This window comes from Abramis brama (genome assembly GCF_963993115.1).
Source record: "Abramis brama genome assembly, chromosome: 14".
Classification (NCBI taxonomy): Eukaryota; Metazoa; Chordata; class Actinopteri; order Cypriniformes; family Leuciscidae; genus Abramis; species Abramis brama.
The window spans coordinates 34,829,938-34,857,914 of record NC_139976.1 but is presented as its reverse complement, the minus strand read 5'-3'; the positions used below and the strand labels follow the sequence as shown (position 1 = coordinate 34,857,914).

The 27,977-nt window shown below is 36.9% G+C and overlaps 4 protein-coding genes across 6 annotated transcripts in view; 2 read left to right on the top strand and 2 right to left on the bottom strand.

Moving 5' to 3' along the window:
* LOC311096687 (integrin alpha-X-like) overlaps nt 1-27,977 on the top strand; it is a 569,425-nt gene that overhangs the window by 259,980 nt on the left and 281,468 nt on the right. The gene's annotated exons all lie outside the window — the stretch shown is intronic.
* vps25 (vacuolar protein sorting 25 homolog) lies at nt 290-7,280 on the bottom strand. The gene is made up of 6 exons (XM_084136048.1): nt 7,169-7,280; nt 5,682-5,827; nt 3,910-3,963; nt 3,732-3,820; nt 1,270-1,345; nt 290-1,092 (listed from the first exon to the last, which is right to left on the bottom strand). The coding sequence occupies exons 1-6, from the start codon at nt 7,213-7,215 to the stop codon at nt 980-982; spliced, it is 525 nt and encodes a 174-aa protein (XP_083992174.1). The 5' UTR covers nt 7,216-7,280; the 3' UTR covers nt 290-979.
* pagr1 (PAXIP1 associated glutamate-rich protein 1) lies at nt 8,062-13,438 on the top strand. 3 transcript variants are annotated; one of them, XM_084136037.1, is made up of 5 exons: nt 8,062-8,210; nt 8,448-8,620; nt 9,582-9,909; nt 11,876-11,964; nt 13,035-13,438. In XM_084136037.1, exons 2-5 carry the CDS (start codon nt 8,458-8,460, stop codon nt 13,283-13,285), a joined length of 831 nt encoding a protein of 276 aa, XP_083992163.1. In that variant the 5' UTR covers nt 8,062-8,210; nt 8,448-8,457; the 3' UTR covers nt 13,286-13,438. The 3 variants fall into 3 exon arrangements, with proteins under 3 accessions (XP_083992163.1, XP_083992164.1, XP_083992165.1); XM_084136038.1 differs by having other exon boundaries at nt 8,068-8,210; nt 8,431-8,620; XM_084136039.1 differs by having other exon boundaries at nt 8,068-8,210; nt 8,424-8,620.
* Nucleotides 15,324-27,141, bottom strand: tlcd3bb (TLC domain containing 3Bb). The gene is made up of 7 exons (XM_084136036.1): nt 26,560-27,141; nt 24,684-24,883; nt 23,975-24,058; nt 22,328-22,550; nt 22,131-22,226; nt 19,378-19,487; nt 15,324-18,053 (listed from the first exon to the last, which is right to left on the bottom strand). Exons 2-7 carry the CDS (start codon nt 24,806-24,808, stop codon nt 17,786-17,788), a joined length of 906 nt encoding a protein of 301 aa, XP_083992162.1. The 5' UTR covers nt 24,809-24,883; nt 26,560-27,141; the 3' UTR covers nt 15,324-17,785.

The window sequence follows — 27,977 nt, the reverse complement described above, 5'->3', positions numbered from 1 at the left end:
GAGCAACAGTAATAATTACAGCATATCAACTCTTCCATTAGAAGCATAGAGCAACGCACAAACCGGCCACTAGTCAGGCAATTATAATTGCATGGAAAATTGAAAGGCCACACAGCAAAACCAAAAAAATATGTAATCTTTTTTTTTTTTTTTTGCTAGTTTTTGATTTATTTTCAAATTATAGGAAAATGACTTTGTGCTGTAAGCCGTGGTTCAATGCTTCCGCCAAGCACATATGAAAATCAAATATTTAAGGCAAGCGCACTTCAGTAAAGACAAACACAGAGCATTTTCAAGGGGTTTTCCAGGAGAGAACTGAAAACGTCTCCATCGTTTATTTGTACAGTATTACATAGGTATAAAAGGTGGTAAGATACAGTGACAGTCGGGGGAAAGGAGTCAACGCAACCAGATTTCAGCAAAATGTTGTTGATATGAATTCCACCGCAATCAGAAACAAGACATTTACTCAAGAACATGTTATCTTAGCCAGGAAGCATCGCAGGATTCGCAAAAGTCGTGTCTCGAGATTAGAAGACCGTCTTTTGGCTTTGTGGTTCTACACAGAACAAAGATTCAAGTAGAACTAGAGTCCTTCAGGATCGACAGCAAGAACAGGAGTGAAATAAAAACATATGTACACAAAAAATTAATTTAGTCTCAATCTACATTAAGATATTGATATTCCTTAGTTTTGGTCTGACATTTCGCTTTGCATGCATAATGGTGAAGAACAAAATCTTGGTTTCTTAACTCGGCTCCAGTTTTGACAGGTGTAAAACCACCAATTTAAACATGTTCCAACAAGGAAGACCCTTACATGTAGTTTGGGCTCATGTGCCAAATAATGACTTGCTGATTTAGCAGTGGAGTGTAATATACAGTCCAAACAAGATCCCAACGGACTGAGACAAAAGATCACGCTGGGCTGACAGAAACCCAACACCCAAACCCAAAGTCTGACTTGGGAAAACCTGATTCAAAAGAACTTGACTCCTTTTCCATCGTCCATCGAGATCATTTCTGCTTTCCCATCAGCCTGCAGGGCCTGCAGTGAACGCAGCAGCATCCAATCCTCCAGGCCATGAAACTCTGAAAGATACAACAGATCAGTGCAACCTCAGCTGCTTCCTAGTGATCCCAGTACATCCCAACCAGGAAAGTTATTTATATATATATATACCAGTCATATATATATTTTATACTGATGTGATGACTGATGACTATGTTACTGATGTGGTGCAATGTACATTACATATAATTCTATACCTTCTTTTTCCGTGTCATCCCCATTAGAGAGTTCATAAAGTGTAAACACCGAGTTGACCATACCATTTTTGGAAACCTACATGTTCACAATTGAGGGGAAAAAGAAAGTGCACTTAAACACCTCGACTTAACGGATCACTTGCAGGACAAAATAAGTGAAATGCAATGTTTTCATCAGCAAACAGAGTTGACATGACAATTAATGCATAGATAAATCCAGCTGTCAGAATTATATCATGTGTGTGGATGAAGTTCAACCAGCATCAGTTTGATAAGTATCAGAACATCTATCGATCGATCGATCGATCGATCGATCTATCTATCTATCTATCTATCTATCTATCTATCTATCTATCTATCTATCTATCTATCTATCTATCTATCTATCTATCTATCTATCTATCTATCTATCTATCTATCTATCTATCTATCTATCTATCAAATAAATAGTTAAAAAATCATATATTGTGATTTCTGGATTTTTTTTTTAGATTATGTCTCTCACAGTGGACATGCACCTACGATGACAATTTCAGACCCCTCCATGATTTCCAAGTGGGAGAACTTGCAAAATAGCAGGGTGTTCAAATACTTATTTTCCTCACTGTATAAATCTAAATTTCAGAAAAGTTGGTTTTGTGGTCCATGGTCACAAATGTGACAGTATACAGTAGTAAGACATGTATAATGTTACAGAAGATTGCCATTTCAAAATAAATGCTGTTTTGTACATTTAATTGTAATGTATCCATACATCATGGTAGCATGTATACTTCATTTTCCGTCACTTAAAAAACCTGCAAGTGTAATTAATAAGAATCAGCTAAGAATATCTGTGGGTAGGGTATTGTGGGTAGGGCTGCATTTCAGTAATCTGTACATGCATTTCAGTAATCAAACATGTATGACCTGTACATCTTCAGGCCCCGATATACTCAAGGTGAAGTTGTTTTTCCATTCTTCGCTTAGGGGTAAAAATAAGTGACCAGCGGTTTAGTGAACATCCTGACGCCACCAACACTGCTGAGAGAGACGTTTACAATGAATATGTAAATACGCACTGTGCACCTTTTTCTCAATATCAAAATAAACAGCAAAAATGACAGCCGTGAGAAAACAGCCACTAAAAAAGCATCTGATCATAGATGTGGATACGTTTTTGCACTAGCTCTACAATTTGGCCCTCTAGTCAGCCATGTCACGTTTACTTATATAGCGCTTTATAGAATATATGCTTTAAAGCAGCAGCTTTACAATATTCCACTTGAACAAAAACAGTGACACTAGCCACCGTTTCCATTACCCTTCAAATTGCACAAACTGAAATTGCGAATTGAAAATACGCCCAATGGAAACACGTCAATTTCGCAAAAACTCCCATTTATCGCAAAAAAGTTTTTACACTCGCATGAGGGGGTTTTCCAGGCAATTCGAAAAAGGAATATTTCGCAAAACTGCAATGGAAACAGTTTTTGCGCATTTACAGGTCACCTGACGTAGAAGGCGCGGTGTGTTTGGACAGAATACGAGACAGAGTTCTTTATTAAATTCATAAAAGACAAAAGAATGACAGAAATACTGGACTCTAAACCTCAAATAAATGCCACAATCAAGACCTCGGAGCAGAAATGAGTGAGAAAAACCCAGAAACACCTCATATGTGCCGCTCACAGTATAAGGGGCTTTCCTTGCCATTAATGCTTGGATAAAACGCCTACATTTCCTTCCATTAATAATAATAATAATGTCTAGTGCGGTACGTGGCTGTGATATATATATAAACTCACCAACGTCCGTTGCCATGATTTTTGGAATGATTTATCGCGAGAGGAAAGAAATTACGTTTTAGTCGCATAACATCGGTTAATGGAAACGCCATCATTTTGCAATAGTTTTTTGTCGATATAATGTTATAAATAAATAAATAGCAAAAGTTTTCGCAAATCTTTAATGGAAACGCGCCTACTTTCGATTAGAACTACTTACTTTCTACTATAAAGCAGCTTTACAGTGTGTTCATGTTTTTACTCACAGTGGCCTGACCTTGATGTATTGAACAGAAGAAATGACCTGGAACATTTCCATGTCAAAGTAGGCGGAGCCTCAGAGCCCCGCCCACCTATTACATCATCACCCCGGACCAATGGTAACTTTTCTGCAAAGTTCGCTTTGGCACTCTGTTTCGAAATCTCAAAATGAACTCAAAACGAACTTCGTTTTCGCCTGATTTAGTTTGAAATGACACCGGTTCATTCTTTGATTTCACTTGAAGTATATCGGGGCCTTTCCACTACAGAGACCTCAATGACTGTCCTTACTAAGCAAGTGCAATAGTCAATCCATGCATGTCATCTTAAATGTGTACAGCTCAGCGATGGTCCGAACATGGAAAAGAACATTCAGCTCACATTACTTCACACAGTGACATTGTGTTTGATAATGCACAGGATATTCTTTCTCACCCACTGATAAATGAGTTTGCCCCACTCCTCTGGTCTCCTCCACATTACAAGACATCGTGATTTATTTTTATCCAACCATTCCAGGTTTCCTGCGCCAAAGCAAAGAACAAAATAACTGTAAAACTCATTTTACAACCTGGGAAACCGTGTCTTCTTGTAAATGCTTGTTTCTTCCCACCTTTTTTTCTCAATTCTTCAAACACTACTTGTATGGCTTCAACTGAAAGTTTTCCTAAACAACACAAGTTATGGGAAATATACATTGCAAGTAATGGCAGAAAAAGAATGGTCTTAAAGGGATAGTTCACCCAAAAATAAAAATTAGCCCACGATTTACTCACCCTGAAGCCATCCTAGGTGTATATGACCTTCTTCTTCCAGACGAATACAATCAGAGTTATATATATAAAAAAAAGTCCTGGCTCTTCCAAGCTTTATATTGGCAGTGAATGGCTGTATGTCTTTGGAAGTCCATCAAAGCGCATCCATTCATGATTAAAGTGCTCGACACGGCTCTCCTGGGGTTAATAAAGGCCTAAATGTCCATATTTAAAACTTTATTGAATAAAATAACTAGCTTCCGGCAGCCGTCTAGTTAGAACGCATCGCTTCACTTCAGAAGGCCTTTATTAACTCGTGGAGAACTTTAATCATGAATGGATGCGCTTTGATGGACTTCCAAAGACATACAGCCATTCACTGCCAATATAAAGCTTGGAAGAGCCAGGACATATTTTAATATAACTCTGATTGTATTCGTCTGAAAGAAGAAAGTCATATACACCTAGGATGGCTTCAGGGTAAATCATGGGCTAATTTTCATTTTTGGATGAACTATCCCTAAAATGTCCATCATATAAAAATAACACAAAGACAGGTAATGCCTGGTTCAGATTACACAATTTTTTTGTCTGTTACAATAGTCACTGTGTCAGATTACATGGTTTTCCCCCCAAACTACTTCAGCGGAAATCCCGCCCTGCAGCCGATTCTAAAGTTTTTATTGGTCATGTGAATCACAGTACTGATTGCCTACACCAAACACTGATCCCTAAACCTTCCCGTCATTGCAACCTTAACCAATGAAATTAGCTACAGGGCAGGATTTCCGCTTAAAGGGATACTCCATTTTTTTTGGAAATAGGCTCATTTTACAGCTCCCCCAGAGTTAAACAGTTGAGTTTTACTGTTTTCGAATCCATTCAGTCGAACTCCGGGTCTGGCGGTACCACTTTTAGCATAGCTTAGCATAGATCATTGAATCGGACAGGACCATTAGCATCTCTCTCAAAAAAATGACCAAAGAGTTTCGATATTTTTCCTATTTAAAACTTGACTCTTCTGTGGTTACATCGTGTACTAAGACTGACGGAAAATGAAAAGTTGTGATTTTCTAGGCTGATATGGCTAGGAACTATACTCTCATTCCTGCGTAATAATCAAGAAACTTTGCTGCCGTACCATGAGTGCAGCAGGCGTAATGATATGACGCAGTGCTTGAAAATAGTCCCCAGCTCGGTAACTTCCAACGTTACAGAGGACTAAGTTTGTCTAACCTATTAGACCTATTTTCAGGCGCTGCGTCATATCATTACGCCTGCTGCACTCATGGTACGGCAGTAAAGTTTCTTGATTATTACGCAGGAATGAGAGTATAGTATATTTAAACGGGATGATAGCGGGATAGCAAGGAAAAATACAGGAGAACCCCGGGAAAAACGGGAGGGTTGACAGGTTTGCGTGATGTCTTGAAGCATCGCAGACGCGACGTCGGTTGTCGCCCACTATGACACACTATACGAGATGAAACGATCGAATCTTGCCTCCCGACGCCCGTTGCCGTTTATGAATCCCCACGACACCCTACGTCAAACGGATCGTGCCAAAATCAGGCTAAAACCGTGTAATCTGAACCAGGCATAAGACGCAGTGGTGTCCATGAAAGGATACTCTCAATTTTCTTGTTGTTGAACATGGGGCTTTCCTGCGCCTCGAGCACGTCCAGCGTGTAGAGTTTGCGGTGCCGGCAGTAAGACAGCACGAGTGAACACCACGCCGCCAACTGCTTCTGTCTCGTGTCAACATTTGGCTGCAATCTGCAAAAACATAATAAAACATTAGGGTGCCACTTTATATTAAGTGTCTTCAACTACCATATTAGGCCATGAGACGGGACCCCAAATTTGGGCTACCGGTACCATTTTGAGGGATTAAATTTCTTTTTGATTTTCATGAAGGTACACATCTCTAGTGTTGGAAAATGTGTGATAGCATCCGATCATGGTAGCTTTCATGAGAAATCAACACTTATATCATCCTATCTCAAGGTAAGGTGTTCAGTGACTACAAGAGAGAAAAATGCTTCTATAATCCAAACGGTTGTTTTTTGCATTGGAAGAGGCAGTGTCGGGGCTTTAAAATGATGCGTCAACCACCTTTCTAGGCCTCTGGGGCGCTGAGAAACTTTGAGTTGAAAATCGTTTAAAAAAAATCGTTCTATTGAACAACAGTTTATGGTGATATGGTGTTTTGATCCCATGCTTTTTCCGATTTGGACTTTTCCACGGAATTCTACTTGAGAATTTGAGCCGGTGATTATAGTTTATAACATTATAAATGGATATTTTTCTTTCACAAACGCATGGCTTCGCTTCAGAAGGCCTTTATCAACCCCCTGGAGCCGCATGGATTACTTTTATGATGGATGGATGCGCTTCAAAATCTGTGGTACCATTCTCTCCCATTATAAAGCTGGGAAGAGCCAGGATATTTTTTTTTAATATAACTCTGAGTGTTTGGCTGAAAGAAGAAATTCATATACACCTAGGTCAGTTAGAGGGCGAGTAAATTATGGTAATTTTTTTATTTTTGGGTGAACTAACCCTTTAAGAACCATCTTATAGAGATACTTCAGGGTTGAGAATTAACAAAACTTATATTTCCATGACTTTTGAAATTGTGTTAATTTCCATAAGTTGTCAAAATTGTAATTACAATAACTTTTCCAGGCCAGGGAATTGCAATTTTCAAAATGTCAAAATATTTCCAGGTTCTCCACTTAATCTTTTTATAATGCAATTTTAATTTATTACATATTCTTCTTGTTGCAAATCACAGAAGCATGGCTATTCTGATCGCACTAGCTTCCCTTCACCTTTCTAAGCATTTAATGCCATACAGCATTTAAATGCTATATGACACATTGCAACTGTAAGTATTGTAATACATAATTATACTTAATTTCATCCGTCGCGAGACTGAACTGTGCGTGAAGTGTCAACTGTGGTGATTTGATTACTTCCGTAGCGGAATGCAAACAGCAGCATTATTCACGGTACAAATGTATATATATTACAATAGAGCAAATTATTCAGACAATATTGTAGACACGAAACTAGTTGTTCCATCTGCGGTCACTGACAAGTGGATTTACTTACGTAAAAAATGGAGGAAAGTTATACTGCCAGGGCCACTCAAAACTCATCGCAGATTTGTACTAGTTCTGTTGATGTGCGGCTCCGCTTCAATCTGTTTCCGCTCTGATGGAATTATGGGAAACACCCGCCAAATTAAAAGTCTTATCGATTTACAAATGAGAATAATATAACAAGAATAGTTTTAGTATTTTTTGACATCTAGTAAAATTAATTACGACTCGTATGGATTTTTTTTAAATGTATAGAAAATAACGTAGTATGACAAATGAACAGCATATATATATATATATATATATATATATTTAAAAATCGGACAAATCGAATTCGGTTCGGAGACAGGTCTTTTAAAAAAAAACGAGGAATATATATATATATTTTTTCTTTTCTTTTTTTTTCTTCTTTTTTTTCTGAAATGCAGTGGTGTGGAAATAAAGCCAGACATTATAATAAGGATATGTGGTGAATAAATAACTTTTCCTCCCCGAAAATAATTTAACATCACAAAAAACTTTCGAAAATGTTATTATTTTATTATTACAGTTTGTTATTATTTATTATTACAGAACAAGAAACTGTAATAAACTGTTATTGCAGTGCCATTTAGCTCTCATGTAACTGAATCCGACATGTATTAAAAACTAATAACAGAACTATCGGTAAATAAAGGGTCTTGCTATGTTATTTAGCCTATATTAAAATCTATCTGTCTGTCTGTCTCATAAACACTGCAATCCAACCTTATATGTGAAATATGTGTATACTGTATTATTCAATGTATAATTCTGGAAATAAAAAAATAAATAATAATAATAAAAAAAAAAAAAACTGCAATCCAACAGAAAAGTGTGTAACGGTCAGTCGAGCGCGTGGTGGCGCTGTGGGCGGATCCTCTCATCCGGGACATGAGACGAATGACGTCAAGGCGCCGAAATAAACAGTGCTCGGCATGAAAACTAATGCAGTATTATTTTCTGAAATAAAAGCACATTGATGCGTTCTGCTATTCCGCGCAGCAGTTTGTAACGGAGGTGGGGAAACAACTGTAAGTTTGCCTCCGCCTCTTCATGTTTGTGCAATATAAATAATTATTTATATGTTTCTGAATGATGCTCAGTGAACCCTGTCTGCCCTCAAAGCGCGGAACTAGACAGAAAATGATGTATTGACACAGAACCATAATATAATATTAAATTATAATATTATATAGAATTTAATAGAAATGTTCTATTCGTTTTCTGAAGTGTAAAGTCGTCAGTTTGCAGCGTGTGCTTCTCCTCAGGTGTGCAGGGATGCAGGCGGCGGAGGAGGCACAGTCCTCTCTAGCGGAGCGGGTAGAGTCTATGGGAGTCAGTGAACAGGACAAAACTGCAGGAAAAGAGGAAGAAAAGGAAAAAGAAAGAGACGAGGAGACGACTGAAACCCCAAAGGATACTAAACCGGAGGATGACACAAGTATGCGCTTCACATTTGTCTCCCAGGGGGTTTCAAACTGGGGGATACAAGGGAAAAGTTTACAGAAAAGCAGTGTAATAAAAAAAATATGATTAAATTATTTTAATATTGCATCTAGAAGTACAGTACTGGAAGCTTTCTAAAGTATGGAAGCAGAATCGGGTATTTAGACAGACCTTTGTATAAAACATTTTAAAGGATAATTGCGACTTTTTATCTCACAATTGCGAGTTATAAAGTCAGAATTGCGACTTTTTCAGAATTACTTTTTAAAAGTTTTTATTATGTGGCGGAAACAAAAAAACTAACAAATCTAATTGCGACTTTTTATCTCAAATTATGTCAAAAAAAAAATTCTCACAATTGCGAGTTTGCATCTTGAAATTCTGACTTTTTTTCTCACATTTTGAGTTTTTTTTTGTGTGTTTTTCATCACTGAATAAAAAAAAGGCAATTGTGACATTTTATCTCACAATCACAATTCTGCCATTTGTTTCTCGCAATCACAGTTTAGGTCTTGCAGTTCTGACTTTCTCTCTCAGAATTGTGAGATAAAGTGGCTTTATAATATAAGATATTACCTTTTTTTAAATACTTTTTATTGTTTTTTTAAAGCTTCCATGATAAATAATGAGCAGGAAACTAAATAGTAAAAACTAAATGTTTTCCAAATAATATTTTAGGCATTTGAAATAAACATTTTCGCAGTAACAAACTAGGCTTTTATACAAGAAACTACATGGCTTTTAAATTTTAGATGAGAGCGATCATATTTGGGGGTCCATGGCATCTGAAACATTGACACCCCCTGCATGCTTTTTATATTCTTTACTTATTGTACCTTGGAGAACCATCCAGGCTGTATATCAAAGTACCATCACAATACTTTTTGTAAGGTGTGTAAGTGTGAGATAATGTTTGTCATAATGCATATATGAACACTGTAATCGCTTCTATGTAGAGGGAGACCAAGAAGCCATGGATGTAGAGGAGCAGAAAGAGGGAATAACCACAGATGGAGAAATGAATGGAGGTGGTGAAGGGAAGCTGGTGCAGAATGAGGAGGACTGGGAGATCCCTTACAGTGACGAGGAGATGGAGAACCCTAAGAACTGGATGCCTCCACCCGAGGAGATCAAACGCCTGTATGAGCTCCTGTCTAAAGGAGAAGCGCTCGAGCTGAAGTGGGTCGCTCTCCCACGCCGACCTCCGACCCCTCCACGCACTCCCTCGCCTGAGAGAGATGGAGAAGACTCGCAGGAGGCCAAACAAGCGGAGGATGAGCTCAAGTGAGTCCCAATATTATACAGATGGAAAAATGTCTATTTACAATATACGCTGCCATTCACGTTTGGGATTTATACGTTTTTTTAAATGTTTTTTAAAAGTCTCTTCTGCTCAAGGCTGCATTTATTTGATTGAAAATACAAGAAAAATAACCCAGTAATTTTGCGAAGTGTTATTACGATTTAAAATAGGCTAACTGTTTTCTAAATGTAATTTATTCCTGTGATCAAAGCTGAATTTTCAGCATCATTACTCCATTCTTCAGTGTCACATGATCCTTCAGAAATAATTTCTATTATGATGATTTGATGCTCAAGAATCAGTTTTAAAAACAGTACAGTTCAATTTTTCCAGGAATCTTTGATGAAAAGAAAGCTCAAAAGAACAGCATTTATTTGAAATATAAATATTTTGTTACATTATAAATGTCACTTTTGATCATGCATCCTTTAATGCATCCTTGCTGAATAAAGTTATTTATTCAGCTTATGCAAATTCAGCTTTGCATCACAGGAATAAATTACATTTTATAATATATTCATATAGAAAACAGTTAGCCTATTTTAAATCGTAATAATACTACACAATATTACTCTTTTTTTCTGTATTTTTAATAAAATTAAAGCAGTCTTGGTGAGACTTCTTTTAAAAACATTTAAAAAATCTTACTGATCCCAAACTTTTGAATGGCAGTGTGTGTATACAGTCGATCAAAGATGCAACAAATACATTTTTGATATGTTTTTGAAAGAAGTCTCTTCAAGGCTACATTTATTTGATCAAAAACAGTAATATCGTGAAATATTTTACAATAAAAAAAAATGCTTTTAACATAAATGATAATCAGAAATGTTTCCTAAGCATCAAATCCAGAGGCGGACAGAGTAGACAGCTTCATTACTTGAGTAAAAGTACAGATACCCCTTGCTAAATTTTACTCAAGTACAAGTAAAAGTACTACAGTCAGATGTCTACTTAAATAAAAGTACTAAAGTACTTGTTTTTAAAAGTACTTGAGTATCAAGAGTACAAGAGTACATTTTCTAAATATTGCATTACTACTGCCACAGTGCTTACATTGGTAAACAGAGCAAACACTTGAAGCGAAAACTATCATTAACTTGTTCAGAAAATTGAAATAGTCTGGCGAGGTGGGGCCACGGGTTGGCACATTCCCGGGAGCGATATTTTTTTTCCCCAGGATGGTAGGGGAAGACTCATGAATATTCATTAGGGAAGTCATCCCTGATTGGTCTGATGAACTACCCCTAACCCCACCCCTAAACCTACCCATCACTGGGGGTCTTATGACCTCCCTAACCCCGCGCCTAAACCTACCCGTCACTGGGGTTAAGACCAATCAGGGATGACTTCCTAATGAATATTCATGAGTCTTCCCGGGATGGACCTGCTGCGTCTTCATCCATTGTTTCATCCATGGTTTCGTCTCTTATCTAAATCTGACCATGGAGTTTGACTATGGCGGAAAGCTGAAGGTGATTGCTGATAGGCTGTCCCAATCAGTGGCGCCTGCACAATCCAATCACGTTTGAGAGGGAAACAACAAATTAAGGGTTTCCGAGATTTTTCTTTTTTCCTTTTTTGAAGAAGTAACGGGTACTCACAGTTATGGATAGAAATGTAGCGGAGTAAAGAGTACAATATTTGCCTCTCAAATGTACTTGAGTAAAGTCATGAGTACTCCCCAAAAATGATACTCGAGTAAAGTACAGATCCCTCAAAATTGTACTTAAGTACTGTACTCAAGTAAATGTACTCCGTTACTGTCCGGCTCTGATCAAATCATCATATTAGAATGATTTGTACTATATATCAGAATTTGAAATTACATTTAAAAAGTTATTTTGAATAGTTACATTTCACAATATTACTGTATTTTTTTATACACAGTGGGCAAGGCCATTTTTAAACAAGTAAACTATATGTTTCTGTTTCTATGTGTTGCAGAGCCCTCACACCAACTGAGTTTGATTTTGATGAAGAGCAGACTATGGCAACTCCCAAGAACTCTTTTCTCAATCGCCGCAGGACACCAGGTATGATAAACATATTTGTCCACAATGTATAGATTTGGTAATATTGGCAAACACATAATAAATTAAAGCTGCAAGCAGCATTTATCAGGGTTCAAGCAGTTAATGCCTTTAATGCCTTTAAGCACAAAAGCATCAAAAGAATGAATGAATAAAAATGTAACCACTTATATAATAGATGGAAAAGACCATTTACAGCCAATACAGGCGATTTACCATAGGAGGTATATGTTTTTTTAAGCTTTTTAACAGTTAGAGCGCCACCTATGGTCCGATCTCCATAATATTTGGCACGCTTGTTCAGAAAGTTATGTCACATATGCTCACCAATTTTCTTGAAGTTCTGAGTTTTCGTTTAGGATTTATTGGCTTTTGAGTGCATTTTGCCACGCTCATTTTCTAAATGACCCTGTTACAGCCAGCCAAATGCAAAAGTTCAAGTTTTTTTCGATAATTATTGATCTAGAGAGTCCAGAGAATTGGGGGACTAGTTCGCAAAAGTAGGTTTTGGACAAAATCCGACATGGCAGAACATTTTTCCTGCCTAAATTTGGAGATACACATTTTGTCCGCCTTGAGCCAGGGATCACAGTGGCGTAAGACACTTGAGTCTAGGGCAAACGGTCTAAGACAGGGGTGCCCAATCCTGCCGATCGACTGTCCTGCACAGTTCATCTCCAACCCTAATCAAACACACCTGAAGCAACCAATTAAGGTCTTCAGGATCACTTGAAAATTAAAGGCAGGTGTGTTTGATTAGGGTTCGAGATGAACTGTGCAGGACAGTCAATCAGCAGGAGCAGGATTGGGCACCCCTGGTCTAAGAGTTATGAGCGATTTTGTACTTTTGGTTGCTGTAGCGCCACCTATGGGCCAATCGGGGTCATACTCTGATAGGTTCTCCCCAAACTGAGGCCTACCATCTGGCCAGGTTTCAAGTCTCTAGGCCTTACGGTTTGGCCTGCACGATCAGTTTTACAAATCCTTACAATTACAATAGGGTTTCAGCATTTCATGCTTAAACCCCTAATGAATAATGCAGACTTGAATTCATCCTTTTCTCTCACGTCCAGGTTCCTCTGCCCGCTCTTCGGTCAGACGCGAGGCCCGGCTGGACAAAGTGCTGTCGGACATGAAGCGCCACAGAAAGATCGAGGAGCAGATTCTAAGGACAGGTCGTGACCTTTTCAAAAGCGATAAAGCACGGCCAGGGCCTGCCGTCGAGCCGCCTTTATCACCCAACAGTCAGCGAGAGCGGGAGAAACAGCGAGAACGAGACAGCGACCCCAGCACTGTCTTCAGTCCCAGACAGAGGAGATACTGAGGGAACCACAGACTGCTTGAACGAATGCCAGGTTTTTTAACTCTACATATTTCAGCATTTTGCATTGGACAGTGAGATGCTCATATTTTACTGATGTTGTCTTTTTTTATTCAAAGGTTTTTTTTTACAGTGTGAATAAATGTATTGCCTAGATTCTGGTGTCTTGCTATTTTTTTAATGATATTCATTTCTTGGTAACACTTTACAATAAGGTTACAGTAGTAATTGTTAGTTAATGCAATATATTTGTTACTGAATTAATTTTTGTTAAAGGGCCCGTATGTAGAATTCAGAAAGCCTTGTTGTTAGCGACACCGGTGGCCGTTAAGTGAACTGCAGCACTCGTGGTGTTAAAAAAAAGTACATTTTATAAAATATTCATATAGAAAATAGTTATTTTAAATTGTAATAATACTACACAATATTACTCTCTTTTTTCTGTATTTTAATAAAATGGTCTTGGTGACACTTCTTTTAAAAACATTTAAAAAATCTTACTGATCACAAACTTTTGAGTGGCAGTGTGTGTATACAGTCGATCAAAGGTTGCAGAGAATTTTTGCACTTCTGTTTCATGGTGAAGTTGTTTTTCATTCTTTGCTTAGAAGTAAAAAGACTTTGGAAATACCTTTGCAGCAGAATATACCTTTGCCGTCCACACTCCTGAGAGCGACGTTTAGATGAATATGTAAATATGTGCTGTGCACTTTCCTCTCAATGACAAAATAAACAACAAAAATGACAGCATTGAATACAGCAGTTCAGAAAGCATCTGATCATAGCGATGTGGAAATGTTTAAACCAACTCTGCGATTCACAGGCAACAAATTACATCAAATTACACTTATGATAGTTTGATTATAAAGTATATTTGAGACTACAGACTATATAGATCTGGCTATGTGAGACTAGTTTGAATTAATCCCTTTTCTTTGCATGATATATTGACGTTATGGCACAAATTTGTATTTATTTATCCTGAACATTGTATAAGCAAGAAAGGAAGAGAGGCTCTCAGAAGCGCGTAAACGTCACATCCTTTTGATTTTCCCTGGCAAAAACATCTTGATTCCTTCACAAAAATCAGTCTACATGCTCTCATAGACACAACCTGGGAAGTCAGGGAAGGTCTTGTTTTTTAAGGTTTACAAACTGTTTACACAAAGTGATTAATTCATATGAAAAGTCTTACATATAGTCCCTTTAACGTTAGTTTATAAAAATACAACTTGACCAGTTAGTTCATGTTAGCTCAGGTCCTTTAAATAATATTAACATATACATTTTTTTATTTTAATCATGCATTAGTAAAAGCTGAAATGTACATTAAACTATGATTAATGAATGCTTTAGAGGTATTTTCATTGTTACTTCATGTAAACTAATACAGTTGTTAACAAATGGAGCCTTATTGTAAAGTGTCACCAATGTCTTTGTTTTTCTTTAAAACTAATTTGAATTAAAATAGAACAAAAACAAACGTAACGCTTTGGGGACTTCCACGGTCAGGCAAATATCGGGAAACGTATAATTTCCCTGCTTTCCCGACAAATATGCAGTTTTTTATTTATTATTATTTTCTAGTTAGGCTAAACTTTAGTTAGGCTTTTTTTTTACTGAATGATTCATTAGCAAATTGTTCTGTATTTGAGCGAGTTTATCTAGTAATTACAAACCAGATCCGGTGTTGAAAGCTCCCAGACTTCATGTTCAGTGCACAACCGGTTCTGTGAAGGTTGAACGTAAGCCGCTGTATTAGCGTGGATCATTCTGTGGCCTGTTAGCCTGAATTACATTGTCTGGATTCAAAGAATCACCCGTCTGGTACAGGCTCTCAAATTAAGAGGAATCAAGAGGACATTTGATGTAAAAAAAAAAACATTATCTGTCCTTTTTGACTCCTTTAAGCTGGTTTTAATTCCAGATGGCTCCACAGAGGTCACGATGACTGATGCTCGACATCATCGAGGTCTCGAGTAAACCCCGAACGGCACATTCACAGACGGACCAGGAGAACCGACAATTATCACATGCAGCATATGAGACAAGAGTATATATTTGAATTACATTTGTACTCATGTTAACAGGTTAAACAGGTTTACATATGGAAAAAACAACAGAAGTTAAACCAACTAAAACATAGAAGCTTTCAAAGAAAACCGTCAAAAGCAGTCGTTGCAGTTCACTAGGAGTAAATAGTTGGGATATCGGTACACGTGGAACTGGTACATTATAGAGGGTTCACGAGGGACAAAGATGGAATATACACATGCAAAGTCATATACCCAATTCAGTGCAATGGACATTTGCACCTGTGTTTTTTTTTGTTTTTTTCAAATCAGCATTCAGTCATTTTAAGCTTCAGAAACAGGTCTTCTGGCAGGACACTTTGCAATGTTATTCACTTCTCTCTGATAAGTGGTACGGTTGAACTTGCAAGAGCTTGAAAGCTGCGTTATTAAATAAAACATACTGGGCCAAATTCAACTGCAAATGAATCCTTGATTTATGACTAGACAGATTAGATGGCTTGAGTGACCCATTAACAAACAAAACGGGCTAAAAAGAAATCAAAATGGTAGATATCTTCCAACAAAGCACGATAAATTAGGAACGTTTATCTGTGAGATGAACAAAATGGCTTTGAAGACAACAAAATGAATAAAGTGCAAATAAATTTCACATTGACCATGTAAAGTATCACATTTGTTTGGTGGAAACTCGCCTCTGGCCAAAACTAAAGAGTAAAAGATCGGGGATAAGGTTGTCGGAGTTTCCACAGGGATAAGGCAGCTTAATATATATTTGATCATGTCCCTTTAAAACATATGCAGGGTTTCAGGACTCAGGTCTTTGTTTGAAGAGGTTACACTAGGGACATGTTAAACAACTTCCTGGTAAAACTGCGCTTGATCACAGGTTGAATCGGAGAACATTCAAGGTAGCTACTTTCCATTACGTGTAACGCTTGTTTTCTGAGCATGTACAAAATAATACATTCCCAAACCCTGACGGGGTTTGATGGGGGTTTCCTTCATTTGATCAGCTCTGGTTGAGGAATAGTTCACCACAAAAATGAAAGTCATTTATTGTTTTTTCTTTCTTCTGTGGAACACAAAAGTAGATATTAGGTAAAATGTACAAATGTTTTCCATCCAAACAGTGATTTATACGCTATATTCCAGTCTTCTGAGGCCATACTATATTTTAGGAACAAAATGAAAATGCATTTTTCATACTGTGATGCCTGACTTTGCTTTTAGCATTTAAAAAGCTTGATTTTAGTCTTTAGTATTTCGTTTTAATAAAACGGTATAGAATTATAACATCGATAATTACTGATTTTTATATACTTACACTATCATTCAAAAGTTTGGTCGGTAATATGTTTTAATGTTGCTCACCATTTATTTAATAAAAACAGTAAAATTGTGCGATATTACAATTTAAAGCAGTTAAAATTTTGAAATGCACCCCTGTAAAAGCTGTTTTCAATATGAATATATTGACAAATGTAATTTATTCCTGTGATCAAAGCTGATTTTTTGCATCATTACTCCAGTCTTCAGTGTCACATGATCCTTCAGAAATCATTCTAATATGATGATTTGAAACATTTCTGATTATTATCAGTGTTGAAAACAGTTGTATTGCTTCATATTTATGTGTATTCTTTGATGAATAGAAAGTTATATTTTTTCAAAATAGAAATATTTAGTGACATACTATAATAAATGTCTTTACTGTCTCTTTTGACCAATTTATTGCATCGTTGCTGAATAAAAGTGTTCATTATTTTTTTTTATTTTTTTTTCGTACCGACCTCAAACATTTGAACGGTAGTGTATATGATCCTTTTTTTTCTATTGTGGAACAGAATAAATCACTGTATGGAAAAGTGCAGCTCAGACATTCTGCCTAACATCTCAAATTTGTGTTTCACTAATAAAATAAATGTTCATTTTTGGGTAAACTGTCCCTTAAAAACCGAACGAGAGGCCTTTGGACTGAACTCTCCAGAGATATTAAAGCTTGGGTTGCTCATTGTAGACCAGTGCTAAATATAATAAGTCAAGGACTTTTCTATGAATGATGTATCTGCAACACTACAATAATAAATGCAAAGAACAGACCTCAGGCACGAGACCTCAGTTTGACATTCCTCGACCCCTTCAAAGTGCCTCAAACAAAAAGTGCTTCTCTTGGTTCAGAAATGTTCTTTAGTCAAAAATTTGCACTTATTGCCTCAGTTGTGATGTGGCCGTTGTGTAGACACTTCCACTGATTTTTCCGCCATAGCTTCCCTTGATCTACTTACTAAAGCATGTCTTATATACAGTACACGAGCCCTGTAACTAAACACAATGCTGTTCTGTAATGCATTACAGGGCGTCTAGTCTATTTCAGTACCTCTTTAATCACTCTGTGTACTTCCTTGGCAACCTGCCCTTCTACTCAGCCGTTCATCCAATCACGTCTCGTTTGCATAAGCTCCTCCCCTCAGTGAGACATAGTGGGTGTGTCCCGACCCCCCATCTGTGTACTGTATCCATTGGCTGACTGAGGCATTCCCTCGTGTCCTTCATACTCAGGCTTGACCGGAGCCGTGGGTTTGCGGGAGTGCGAGGACCGGCCGGTGAACAGGCGCAGAGCTCCTCTGCAGATCAGGGAGAACCAGTAGAGCTGCGGGGCCATGAGCAGACCCGCTCCGAGATTACACTGCCAGGGCACCACAAAAGGGACCCGGTAGAAGGGAATCGAGGCGTACCTGGAAAAGAGGAAATGGACAGAGAATGTGGACGGAAACTTAAGAAATTGAGTTGTAATCAAAAAGCTAAAAGAGTATGTTTCTCCCTAAAGATGGTTTCGGGATCATTGTCACCTCAGAGCGGGAGTTAGCAAAAGGAAGAAAGTTATAGGAATAGTTCTGAAAAAAATAAATTCTGGAATTATTTACTCATCCTCATGTTTATCCAAACCCATATGCTGTTATTTTTCAGTGCAACCCTCTACAATGCGAGTAAATCACTCGCATATGCCACCAAATATTATGCTAGGCGACTAAAAATGTCTTAAATTAGCCAATGGCTAGTAAAGTGTAAGATTTCAGTCGCCTGTGATTGAGAGGCAAAAAATAAGTTTAGCGCATGTGTAACAGTATCAGTAGGCCTATATTGAACATTACGTCTTTAAAGTGACAGCAGCCTAATATTCCTGCTATTTCTAATGTTAATCAAACAACTACAGACTCAATGCTCTTGACTAAATAACTTTTGTAACTTTATTATATTAATTTTATCTATATTAATTTATCCAGTGAAGACTATGCAGTTATTTTACATTTGATTATCCAATTTCTGTACCTAATCTATATGTAACTACTGTTAGATCTACCTGAAAAATCACTGTTCATTTCATTTGTATTTGTCTTCTATTGTGTTTATTTGTGCTATTGCTTGTAGTTAGGGTTAGGGTTAGGGTTAGGTTAGTTCTTACTGATTGTTTGTTCTTACTTTATTACAGACTGCTTACTTGTCTTTAATAATAGTGTTTAAAATGTATATTTTATATTATTTTTATGTATTTTTTATTTGCATTGTTCTTGCATTCCATGTTAAAAGTCGGACGAGTAAAATAAAAAATGTACTATCCAATGGCGACTGGAGGGTTGCAGTGTAAAACAAACACATACATGATTTTTTTTTTCATGTAAAGAAGAACATTTTACTTTTGTGTTCCATTGAACAAAAAATATCTGTAACGTTTTACAATAAGGTTCTATTTATTAACATTAGTTAACTACATTTAACATGAACTAACAATGAAAAATACTTTTAAAGCATTCAATGGACCTAAGCTAACAATGAGCACTTGTGTTAAAGTTAACAAAGATTAATAAAAACTGTACCAAATATATTACTCATTGTTAGTTAATGGTAACTAATGTTACCTAAAGGGACCTTACTGTAAAGTGTTATGAAAACAACAATATACAAGCAAGGAAAACCTGGGGGTGAGTAAATAATGCTAGAATTCTCATTTTTGTGAGAGCTATTCCTGTAAAAGTGAAAGAAGCTTTAAAAGAGACATACCTTCCGTAAACGTAGTAGAGATAGGGGAAGAGAAGGACTCGACAGAGGAAGAAAGTGATCAGCATAACAGCTCCATTCACTTTGTGAAGAAGTGTGTGCTGTTGCTTGTACTTAACAGTAGGAAAGAAAGAGAACAAGACAAATAGAGAGAATAAGTAATGCAACTTGATGAAAGAAGGGGAAATAAGTAAGAAGAAAAATAAAGAGTGTTCTAGATTTTGAAATGCATGCCTGAGAATAAAAGGGTCATATTTATTATTGTTTTCACTCAACTCACTACTTTTTGAACACTTACCATTTAGTAATATTTTACAATCCATTTAATCATAATGATGTGAGATAGATAGATAGATAGATAGATAGATAGATAGATAGATAGATAGATAGATAGATAGATAGATAGATAGATAGATAGATAGATGGATGGATGGATGGATGGATGGATGGATGGATGGATGGATGGATGGATGGATGGATGGATGGATGGATGGATAGACAGATACAAATGGATGGATGGATGGATGGATGATGGATAGACAGATACAAACGGATGGATGGATGGATGGATGGATGGATGGATGGATGATGGATGGATGGACAGATACAGACAGATGGATGGATGGATGGATGGATGGATGGATAGACAGATACAGACAGACAGACAGATGGATAGATGGAGTGATAGACAGATACAGACAGACAGACAGATGGATAGATGGAGTGATAGACAGATACAAACGGATGGATGGATGGATGGATGGATGGATGGATGGACAGATACAGACAGATGGATGGATGGATGGATGGATGGATGGACAGATACAGACAGACAGATGGATGGATGGATGGATGGATGGATGGATGGATGACAGATACAGACAGATGGATGGATGGATGGATGGATGGATAGACAGATACAGACAGATGGATGGATGGATGGATGGATGGATGGATGGATGGATGGATGGATGACAGATACAGACAGATGGATGGATGGATGGATGGATGGATGGATGACAGATACAGACAGACAGACAGATGGATAGATGGAGTGATAGACAGAGACAGGCAGACGGACGGATGGATGGATGATGGATAGACAGATACAGACAGATGGATGGATGGATGGATGGATAGACAGATACAGACAGATGGATGATGGATAGACAGATACAGACGGATAGATGGATGAATGGATGGATGGATGGATAGACAGATACAGACAGACAGATAGATGGATGGATGGATGCGGGACCGCCAAACAATGACAGAGAGAGGGCAACAGATGGTAGGAGTGTTAGGAAACTCCTTATTTTCCATTTCCACTTCCGCTCCATTGACTTCCATAGTATTTTTTTTTCCTACTACTGAAGTCAATGGAGTCCATCAACTGTCTGGTTACCAACATTCTTCAAAATATCTTCTTTTTGTGTTCAGCAGAAGACAGAAATTCATACAGGTTTGAAAAAACTTAAGGGCGAGTAAATGATGGCGGCATTTTCAATTTTTAAGTGAACTATTCCTTTAATGACAGATAAATAGCATAAATAGCATACTTCACCTTTAAGAAAACTTAATGTTGGATGTGTGGCAAGTAATTGAAACACACTTATTCCGTACACTCAGCAGTGGTAAAAACACACATGCTGTCACCTGACTCAGTGCCAAACTAAACTGTGTTATGCCATATACTGGAGGCTGGGAGGAGGGGGGGCGGGGACGGGGAACAGAGCCAGATATCATATTATGTGTTAAATCTCATCTCAATTCAGAGAGCTATATTCAGAAGCAGCTGTGGCTATCAGGCTATAGACGAGGCTCTGAGAGGGTGAAGAAGAAGAAGAAGAAGAAAGAATGCATAACTTTATCTATCTTAACACGTTCATTCCGAACACGCCTTTCTATTAAAAGAAGTTTTAAAGGCGTACATGTCTAGCTCATGTCACTGAAATATGTACTGACAAGAATTTATGGTAAACTAAAATACATTCTAATGTTATTTCGATTGAAACTTGTGTCAGGTATTTAAATATATTTGTAACTAACTACACATTTGTAATGAAGTTGTAATTAAGTACATTTAAAACATTAACTTTAAATGTAATATAAAACAACACACTGCAGTTGAAATTATGATCAAGTACTTTACATGTGAGTCGACACATCAAAATAAGTGTACTTCTCTTGTAAAGCATGACGAAAGATGATTAAAACAATGATTTCAAACGTGAAGTTAGACTTTCAAAGAGCACTTTTTTAACAGTCATGAAAGTGTACGAGGCCTTCTATTTAATTAATATTATATTATTTGCAAGTACAGTTTTTAAAAATATGCTTTTAAGATTTGAAGTACACTACAAGTGCGCATTCAGTACAATTAAGCACACTTCTCTTTCACAGGGGGCATATTTGGAACAACATAAGGATGAATAAATGATTTTAATAAATAATTTTGAGTGAGCTATCACTTTCAGTGTGTGTGTGTGTGTGTGTGTGTGTGTGTGTGGGTGGGTGTGTTTCCTTTCCAGTAATTGCATTAGCATTTATTTATTTTCTGTCAGGGTTCAGGCCAGACTTGCATATGTGAAGTCAGCACTTCTGTAAATACACTTTACTATGAATAATGTATTAAAGTACGACAGAACTGAAGCTGTGCTTAATGTTGTACACACACACTGTTAAGACTAAAGCAGAGCCTGATGAATCAGGGAGAGAACACACAGAAGCACTCATCAGATCAATAATGAAGATACCTGGATGAGGATTTTTCCCAGACAGACGGACGGAGTGCTGAGTTCAGCCAGGAACATGACGCCCTGGAAGTAATCGCCCTTTCCCTGCCTCCAGAACTGGAAGTCAAAGTGAGAGAAAGAGCAGATCTGAACATGAACCGATTCTCGGAGTTAAAATGCTTTATTAGAGATTCTGGTTCACTAAAGCATCGCTTTACCACAGAGATGGGGAAGCATGCGGTGACCATGACGACGTGATGTAAGATCATGAGGAACTCTCGGCGGAGATAACCGGCGACTGCCACGGCCTTGGATCTGGAGCCGTTGTCCACCTCGTGACCTTTGACCTGGAGCTTGTGCCAGTAACACAGGAACATGGCGTAGATGTCATACACAAAGTACGGCACAGCAAACAAAATGTAGGAGCAGGTCAGCCAATGTCTGAGAAGGAAAAACAGAGACAGATGGACTGAGAACAGGACGGGGAAACGGCGTTGGTCAAAGGCTTTCCAAACTTTGATCCCTTTCTGAGGAGACGCTTTTTTCATGTAATGTATGAAGACACTGAATGCAGAAATAGTAAGTATGATATCAAAAAGACATATTCTTGGCTGCTCTTGGCAATTCTCATTGTACTGAAGTCAAAATAATTATTAAAATATTATCTGGAAAATATGAAATTAATATTCTTAATTTTACATGTTTGACAGCATCCTCCTCCCTTCCCTCCAAATAAAATAGTTAATTGGTCATTTTTGTCAAATTTGCCCCCTGATTTATTGTACATGCTATGAAACCATTAAAACATTAGCTTTTCTAGCAGTGTTAGTATATAACAAAAATTAAATGAGTAAATCTATAAAATGTGATACATTGTAGTTCTTTAAATTATATTATCAAATATATATTTCCGTTCAAATGTTTATTGTCAGCAAGGTTTTAAATGTTTTTGAAAGTCTCTTCTGCTCACCAAGGCTGCATTTATATAAAATACAGTACAATTATGAAATATTCATATATATATATACATATATATATATATATATATATATATATATATATATATATATATATATATATATATATTATTATTATAATAATAATATTATATATTATTATTATTATTATTATTATTAAAATAACTGCTTTCAATTTCAACATATTTTAATATACATATATTGGGTAAATAAAAAAATAAAATAAAAAAATATATATATATATATGTATGATCAAAGCATCATTACTCCAGTCTTCAGTGTCACATGATCCTTCAGAAATCATTCTAATATGATGATTTGCTGCTCAAGAAACATTTGTTGTTTATGTATTTTTATTGTTTATGTTGTTTTATTATGTATTTTTGTGGAAAACTGTTTCTCATGATTCTTTGATGAATAGAAAGTTCAAAAGAGCAGCATTTATTTGAAATAAAAATCTTTTGTCTTTTCTGTCACTTTTGATCAATTTAATGCATCCTTGTTGGATAAAAGTATTAATTTCTTTCCAAAAACTAAACAAAAACAAACTCATCCCAAACTTTTGAATGGTAGTGTAATCAAATAAATATGGCTTTTGCTGTATTATTATTGAATTCCAACGGCCAGACCATGTTAGTCATAAGTTCAGTATTCATTTAGTTGAATCCCAAGATTTATAATCATATGTCACTGCACAAATACACACTCATAATTGTATGTGTATAGCTTTTATGCTTTTTAAACTGACCAACAAATACATCAACAAATCGATCGATTTTTATTACATCTTGTCATTTGGAACAAAGAGCGCCAAAACTACATCTGTTCTGATTAAGATTTGATATAAATTGATTTTATGTCCCAGAAAGTGATGACTGTTGCACCTACTGGTCCTCGATGATGTCCTGACAGGAAGTGGAGATGATGTAACCGGCCGTAGAAGCCATAATAGCTTGGATGGATGACACCAACCTTGAAAATATAACAAAACAAGTGCAGCCAGTGCTCTTCAACGTCTTTTCACTTTTCTCCATATTGTCATATTAACAAATCAGAAACATTACTAACAACTTATGGCCAAACATAAGCTGTTTAAAGAGGACCTATTATGCTTTTTACATGTTACTTTCTTTAGTGTGTAATGTTGCTGTTTGAGCATGAGCGTTATTCTCTATATCAGTGTCAGTGTTTCTGAACTCCTGAAACGCCTCTATTGTTGTCATGAGTTTCTTCCGGGAACGAACACGTCACAATATTCCTCATTTAAATAATTAATATGCAGAATAAAGGGGCGGGGCCTGGTTGAGTTAGTTAGTAGTGTGTTGAAACTAGTATGGTAAGGGGCGGGACATTCCCAAACACCCTCGAACCGCTTGACCAATCACAACACACTGATCCAGCCGACCAATCAGAGCACAGTGTGCTTTTCAGAAGGAGGGGCTTCATAGAGACGGGAACTAAACAGAGCGTTACTGACAGAGAGGTTGCTACAATAATGTCAAGTATGTGAAAAATAATGTTTTTTGAATATTCAAGCATGAAAACCTATTCTAGTAGAGTCCAAAAACAAAATCAAGACTTGCGTGCGAGTCTTTACCTGGCTGACACGATGACGGCATCACCCTCATTCCAGCGCAGTCCAGGGATGGATTTGAGACACTGCTTGGACAACAGGAAAAGGCCCGGGAAGAACACAGACCCCGCCGCTAAGATGGACAACATGGTCTCTGGTAGGAGAACTCTGATAATACTGTGTTCAAGAAAGCCCTCCGCAGACGTCCCGTCCGGCTCCCCCTTCTGTAACAAAATACAGTGAGGAACTGAAAGCTTATGAAGAAACAAACTAACAAACGACTGAAGCTTTTAAAATGGAAATAGTGATGAAAAAGAACAGGAGGGGAAAATGGATTCTCTTGAGTATGAATTGTGTTGCATAAACCAAGTTATTATGTACGCCCCATATGGTACCACATGTGGCCCGTCACAAGCAACTTAAGTCTGACACATGCAAACCAAGTCACATGTCATCGGCAGAACTAATGTTCAGAGTCAATAATATCCTGCATTTTCTGCCCTGAATTACACATGCCCTGTATTAATATAATGCAACCCACTGTAAATGTTTAATGATGACAGACAGTGAACATTCAAAGTGCACTTTTAATACATTTTAAATAGAACATTAATATACATTAACAATACACTAAATAAATGTATTAAATTCATTACATACATATTAAAATACCTATGATAACTTCTACTCTTCAAACTTTTTTATTTGAGGCATACTGTGGTTACAAGAATAAAAAATATGTTGAATAGTATAGAAATCAGAAAATCCATAAAGTAGTGTTTTTTGAAAATATAGTTATTTATGAAGTAAGCAGAAATTACATAAATATTTATAAATATATAGTAAGTTAATAAACATTAAAAATATTTAATAGTGAACTACAATATTATAAGTAATAATTCTATATTTTTTAACTGATAGTGTAATCATATTTTATAGAATACATTATGCATAATTACATATTTATGAATTAATATAAATATATTTATAAATTGCTTAAAGAAGTTAAAAAAATAAAAAAAGCTTAAAAAATACACGTGTATTATTACAGAAATATTTATAAATGTATATCAATCAATTAACATTAATTATAATAATATTTATACATAATAATTATATAGAATCTTTTAAAAGCAGTACCATGATGCAATAGTATTTGATAGATGCATACTAAATGCTGGTAAATTATTATACTAATAATATTTTTTATAAATAATGGTAAATATAAAACACAGTAGGCTAGTTAATGATGAACGTGCTTTTTTACAGTCTATGTGAACGTGTCATAAATGCCCCAGAAAACAAGTGAAGAGTGAATAGTGTTTTGACAGGCCTCTATTGCTGTCCAAAACAAAGGATGGGACCTGCATCCCAACATCATCCTCATCCTCATCCTCATCACTAACGCTGTTGGACGTGCATCAATCCCCGCACACAAACACGCTTCTCCACAGCTTCACTGACCTCTCCATTACAGCAGATATAGCATTATATTCTTTTAGAGGAGCATTTATCATTTCTAGCCTACAGCTCGTAAATCAGCTGATGTAAATGCACGTGGAGCCTGCTAAAGGCACAGACAAAAAATGCGCAATGCGCTATCATGTAACCACAAAAAACCCCGCAGGTTTAAGAAGAAAAGTAGCAGCACGTTGTCTCAATCTAACTACATACAAAATGGTCGACCACCCTTTTATTCAAAACATTACTAAGTGACAAACGCGTCCCTCTCTGGAAACGACGCGTTATTGGTTAATGGAAGACAATGCTCGTGTATTTGCGTGATAATAATGGTCGCCAGCATTTGGAATAGTTCATAGTTCGTTTCTGCCAAACTAACAAACATATTATGGAACATGTTCTGAATGACAAAATGAATGAAGCGAGAGGATGAACATACGTGACTGTCAGCGGCCTGTCGACCCTCGCGTCCTCCTGCAAACAAATAGCGAAGAGCGGGTGCATGTTTTATCTACTGACATGGTTTTTGGTGGTGTATATTTGCAGTGTCTCTGAAGTCAATAATTCTAAAGTAGAAGCTCCGTTGCTCAAATATGCGCTTGCTGTGTTTTTGCGCACAGAACCGCTCGGAAATCTCCCGACGTCGCTTGAATGTCTCGGTTTAGTTCCTGCGAGACGATGTTTCCAGCCACTGAAATGCGACTCCTCCACAGTGGTGAGATAAAGTCCGTTCTCCTGCCTGGTTTCATGCTACATTATCGATCAGATTCCCACAGAGGACAGCAGTGCGATGGCAGCAGCAGCAACGCTGCAACGCGCGCGTCCATCACCATCAAATCAATATAACGCAACTCCTGACTTCACAAACCATACAGGACTCCGACGCCTTCTCTAGTGTCGACCTTTCCACCCATAAGCTGCTGTTATGTAGGTCAGTGGAGAGCTTGAGAGCACCATCATCATCAGAACATCTGAGGTGCGGATTTCACGCTCTTGTTGTGATAAAAACAATGAGCGGAACGGAGAGTTCGTCCCTCCGGAGCACAAAATGAGGACGCATGTGGGATCTGCTAATTGTTTGTTAGTGGATTCGGGCAATTCTTTGGGGGGGAAACGAATAAAAACGTCAGTAGCAATCCCTCGAGTCGAAATGTATCCAAACTGTTTCCATATTAATGGAAGCATTTGTGTTTTATGTCATGCAACGTTACATGCAGTCAAAATGTGGGTGTATTGTCAGTTATGGGCACTTGGAATGTTGAAAAGTGAATCTTCTTTCATTCTGTGTTAAATCGTTTAAAGATAAAGATCTAAAGTGTAGCTTGGAGTGTGTGAGACGGTGTGGACACTGACACAGTGATGATGACACACATCACTTTTTGGAAAAAGAGTTGGGATTTGATGACACAAATTAATTAAATCTGAATGCATATAATACATATCTCAAATACAGGTTGAGCTGTCCAAATACAAACTCATGTTTTTCTATAAAATGTTTGGTGATGGTAATGATTGCTGCATAAAGGACAGCAATTGTGTTATATATGAAAACAAAATACCATTTTTACACTTACATGCCAAACAAGTAGCCTACTAATTAATTAATAAATACTCTTAATTCATGAAACGCTTTGGTGTGATCAGATGTGGTGAGAACACACTAATTCTAATGAAAAACAATTCTGAAATCTAAAATAGAGAATTGATTATAAATCGAACATTTCAACACTATAAAGGCACTTGCAAAATAAATAAAATAAATGAGTGTTTCTGAATTAAAATTCTGAAATACCGACTGGGTTGTTCAAATACAAACTTTTATGGAAAGATTTACCTATAAAAAGTTTGATATGATAT

What these genes read in the sequence shown, in the direction of transcription:
- vps25 (XM_084136048.1), bottom strand. Translation starts at nt 7,215, where the DNA reads ATGAGTTTTGAGTGGCCCTGGCAGTATAACTTTCCTCCATTTTTTAC. An exon ending in TGAAGAATTGAGAAAAAAAG is followed by an intron (nt 3,821 to 3,909) that starts GTGGGAAGAAAC and finishes GCTTTGGCGCAG; the next exon opens with GAAACCTGGAATGGTTGGAT. An exon ending in GGATGACACGGAAAAAGAAG is followed by an intron (nt 1,093 to 1,269) that starts GTATAGAATTAT and finishes TGTATCTTTCAG; the next exon opens with AGTTTCATGGCCTGGAGGAT.
- pagr1 (XM_084136037.1), top strand. Translation starts at nt 8,458, where the DNA reads ATGCAGGCGGCGGAGGAGGCACAGTCCTCTCTAGCGGAGCGGGTAGAG. An exon ending in CAAGCGGAGGATGAGCTCAA is followed by an intron (nt 9,910 to 11,875) that starts GTGAGTCCCAAT and finishes TATGTGTTGCAG; the next exon opens with AGCCCTCACACCAACTGAGT. An exon ending in CAATCGCCGCAGGACACCAG is followed by an intron (nt 11,965 to 13,034) that starts GTATGATAAACA and finishes TCTCACGTCCAG; the next exon opens with GTTCCTCTGCCCGCTCTTCG.
- tlcd3bb (XM_084136036.1), bottom strand. Translation starts at nt 24,808, where the DNA reads ATGTTGTCCATCTTAGCGGCGGGGTCTGTGTTCTTCCCGGGCCTTTTC. An exon ending in CATGCTTCCCCATCTCTGTG is followed by an intron (nt 22,227 to 22,327) that starts GTAAAGCGATGC and finishes TTTGACTTCCAG; the next exon opens with TTCTGGAGGCAGGGAAAGGG. An exon ending in TGGGAAAAATCCTCATCCAG is followed by an intron (nt 19,488 to 22,130) that starts GTATCTTCATTA and finishes CCTACTGTTAAG; the next exon opens with TACAAGCAACAGCACACACT.